Below are 3280 nucleotides of genomic sequence, written 5' to 3' on the forward strand. Positions count from 1 at the left end.
GAGTCATTAGCTTCCACTTGCTCAATTATAATTTTTAATGAGTTGCTGTCTTCATTTTGCTTTTGAATCTCCTTTTCCAATTAGTTGATTTTACCTCTCAGGGTGTCATTTTCTCTATTTAGATTCTGAATCTCCATAGCCATTTCACCAATCTTATTTTTTAAGGATTTGATTTCGTCAGTGTTTTTTTTTTTCATTTTTTCCATTTTTTCTTTTACCTCCCTAATTTGGTTTTAAAAATCCTCCTTTAGCTCTTCTAGTAATGCTTTTTGGGCTTGAGACCAGTTCACATTCCCTTTTGAGGTATCAGATGTGGGTATAGTGTCATTGCTATCCTCTTCCAAACTGGTATTTTTTTTAAAAGATGCCAATGGTTTTATTTGAAAACATTTCCTATTATTCAGTTGATTGTCAATTGTGTGATTGGTGAGATAAGAATGAAAAAACAAATGGAGGCAAAACCTTCTGACCCGGACCTTTGCTATGCAAGGGAACACTTCTTTATGCTATCGCACCTTTATTCCACTCAAAAATCCTTCTTCAAATCCTCAGATTTCCACGTATCACTTCACACCTCGGTAAAGGCACACCCTATTTCCCCACTCACTTAGTCCAACAACTAGAAGATATGTTCTAGTGTTATGGTGGTGGGTAGGAGTTTCAAACAACCTCCACTATGACCCAGAAATGACCACTTGTCCACAAAATTGTCATAATAACAATAATAATAATAATGATAACAACACAAGAGATTAAAAAGCGAAATAGATGATCAAGAAATCATTAGAACAAAAAACTACCTTGATTAGTGGAGAACTGAGGATCTCAGTCTCAGAAATCAACAGTTTGGGGAGGGCACCAACCAGCTTGGAGGTTATGTAAACCTCCTTGATTTGTTGTCTAGGCAAGTGTTGGGAGGCAAGGGGCCATAGAGGGACAATGGGAAGGCTTGAAATCAACTCCCCCAGTCTCCAGCTACTCCCCATTGTGGAAAATAAGGCCACATCCTAGAATCTGACATTAATGGCAGTGCTCTGTGATGTCTACTACCACTGCCTTCTTCCAGCTGAAGAGAAAATAGCCTGTTCCAGCCCCTGCTGCCACTGCGATGCAGAGGTACCCATTGTAGGTCATGAAGATAAGCATAAGGAAGTAGCTGACGACCACCTGGATGACATGCAGCACTGTCTGCAGAAGGTGAGGGAAACTCAGCATCTGTTGCCCAACAGTTTTGTGTGTTTCCATAAGTACAGTTCCATTTGGTCCTGGGACTGGCATGGAGTTGTAGCGAATGCTGACCTGAGACTTACGCAGCAAGCTCTCCCGGGCTATCTTGAGGCCTTCATAGAACATTGCTAACAAAAAGACAGCCACAAATGCCTCAGCCATTTCCCCAGGTGTGTTGATCACTAATCCAGAAAACAGCAATTCCACATTCTTATAGCCAAAATAGAAGGTCATGGGCATCATCATCATGTCGCCCCCACCTCCACCATGACCGTGAGAGGGTGTAGAAGATGATTGATGATTGGGGGGCATAGTGCTATTATCGCCCATATGGCTCATCACATGATTGTGTCCCATTCCAAGATGATTCGTCTTCCTAAGAAAGGCTGAAAATCAACAGCAGAATCCTCCGTCCTAGATCCAGACGTCGCCACCAGCTCCTCCTAGACCCTCCCTTTCAGCTCCGCAAGTTTGCTCAACCACACTTAATCCCTCACCCAGACCCCAGCCCTACATGTCCACTAAAACCCAAACTGGTATTTTGATCATGCCTGTCTCCATGAAAAGAATCAATGGTCTTCAGTTTTTTTTGTGTTCTTCTTCATGTTAATTAGCCTTTTCCTGGCTTTACAATGAATTTTTGCTTTTGGGGCTTAGGGGCTCTCTGTCCCAGGTTTCTTATTCTGGGGATTGTGAGTCTAGTTATTGGCTTTGTGAATTATAGCCTTCAGTTTCCTGAGCTGTGGGGGAGGGGTTTGGCTGCCTGAAGTCTCTTCTCCTGGGGTTGCTCTCCAGCACTGTTGCTCTTCAGCAATGGTCTCAGCTGTTTGTTGTTTGAGCTGGTGTCTGGAACTTCCCCTGGGGGAGCAAGGATATGTCTGGGCTCCCGGTGTTGAGCCCTGTTGGCTCTGCCCCTCTGTGACTCAGGAATTCCCACTACTCAGCCACTGAAGCCCCACTTCTGTCTCCTCTATTACAGCATTTTTTCCTGGGGAATTCTCTGGGTCAGAGCAGGAGGGAATAGAGCCATTTACCTGACAATTATGTCTCCTGGAAGTTCAAGAAGACACCTTTCATACCTTTGGTCTGCAAGCCTCAAGAGTTGATGTCTCACGGCTGGTGGTGTTGCACTGCTGCCTCTTGTTGCTTCCACAGACTGCTGTCCTGTGTTGGGAGGCCTGGGGATCTCCACCCATTTTGGGTGCCCGGCTTTCTCCCAGCCTGTCTCACACATCAGTTTCAGCAGCTGCTTCCGCTTTGGTGCTGTGTGGAGCAGCTCCGCAGCCGAGCGCTACAGATTTGTCCCGTTGGCCTTTCAGACTCTCCTGGCTTGGAAGTTTGCCTTACTCAGACTGCTCGCAGTTTCTAACTCTCTCAAATATGCTCAGATTCACTTTTTTATAGGAATCTGACAGAACTTGTGAGAGACCTCTAGTAAGATGCTGTTTTCACATGGTCATCTTGGCTCCCTGACTTATTCATTTTACAGATGGGAAAATTGATGCCTAGGGAAGTGACTTGAACAAAGTCAAACAAGTACTTCAGCAGAGCCAATATCCAATTTAAGTCCAAATCTAGCAAGAAAATAGGTTGATATCAGGGATTAGGATGGAAATCAGAAGACTTGGGTCCTGGTTTTGGCTCTCTAGATAACTTTAGCTCTGTAGCCTTGCACAGACAAGTCTTTGCCCCTTCTATAGAGCTTCCTCACCATTGAGCCTGGTTTCTTCCAGCACTAATATTGTATGGTTACATTTCAGGTCAGGTCAACTGTCTCAGTCTGCCATCCTAAGCCTTCCATCCAGGAGGGATAAAACTTTACTGTTCTCAAGTCTTTTCTACAGCTACTTCATAACACAATTCTCCTCTACTCAGACTCTTCTTCACTCCTGTGCCCTTTCTATTTACTCTACCTACTATTTACTTCTATCTTCCGTAACTGGACCCATGCTTTCTCTTTCTCTCTCCTGCAACCAGATGCTTTAAATCAAATCTCCTATTTTCCATGAAGTTTTTGTGGACAAGCCCAAGTCTCCAGTGACCTGGGCAGCTG

The 3280-nt window shown here is 44.3% G+C and overlaps 1 protein-coding gene across 1 annotated transcript; it reads right to left on the minus strand.

Annotated features, from left to right (window-relative positions):
• Positions 1-632: 632 nt before the first annotated feature.
• On the minus strand, positions 633-1648 carry LOC118843693 (high affinity copper uptake protein 1-like). The gene has a single exon (XM_036751445.1). The coding sequence runs from the start codon at positions 1582-1584 to the stop codon at positions 1021-1023; it is 564 nt and encodes a 187-aa protein (XP_036607340.1). The 5' UTR covers positions 1585-1648; the 3' UTR covers positions 633-1020.
• Positions 1649-3280: the final 1632 nt, after the last annotated feature.

Source organism: Trichosurus vulpecula, chromosome 3, assembly GCF_011100635.1.
Source record: "Trichosurus vulpecula isolate mTriVul1 chromosome 3, mTriVul1.pri, whole genome shotgun sequence".
Lineage (NCBI taxonomy): Eukaryota > Metazoa > Chordata > Mammalia > Diprotodontia > Phalangeridae > Trichosurus > Trichosurus vulpecula.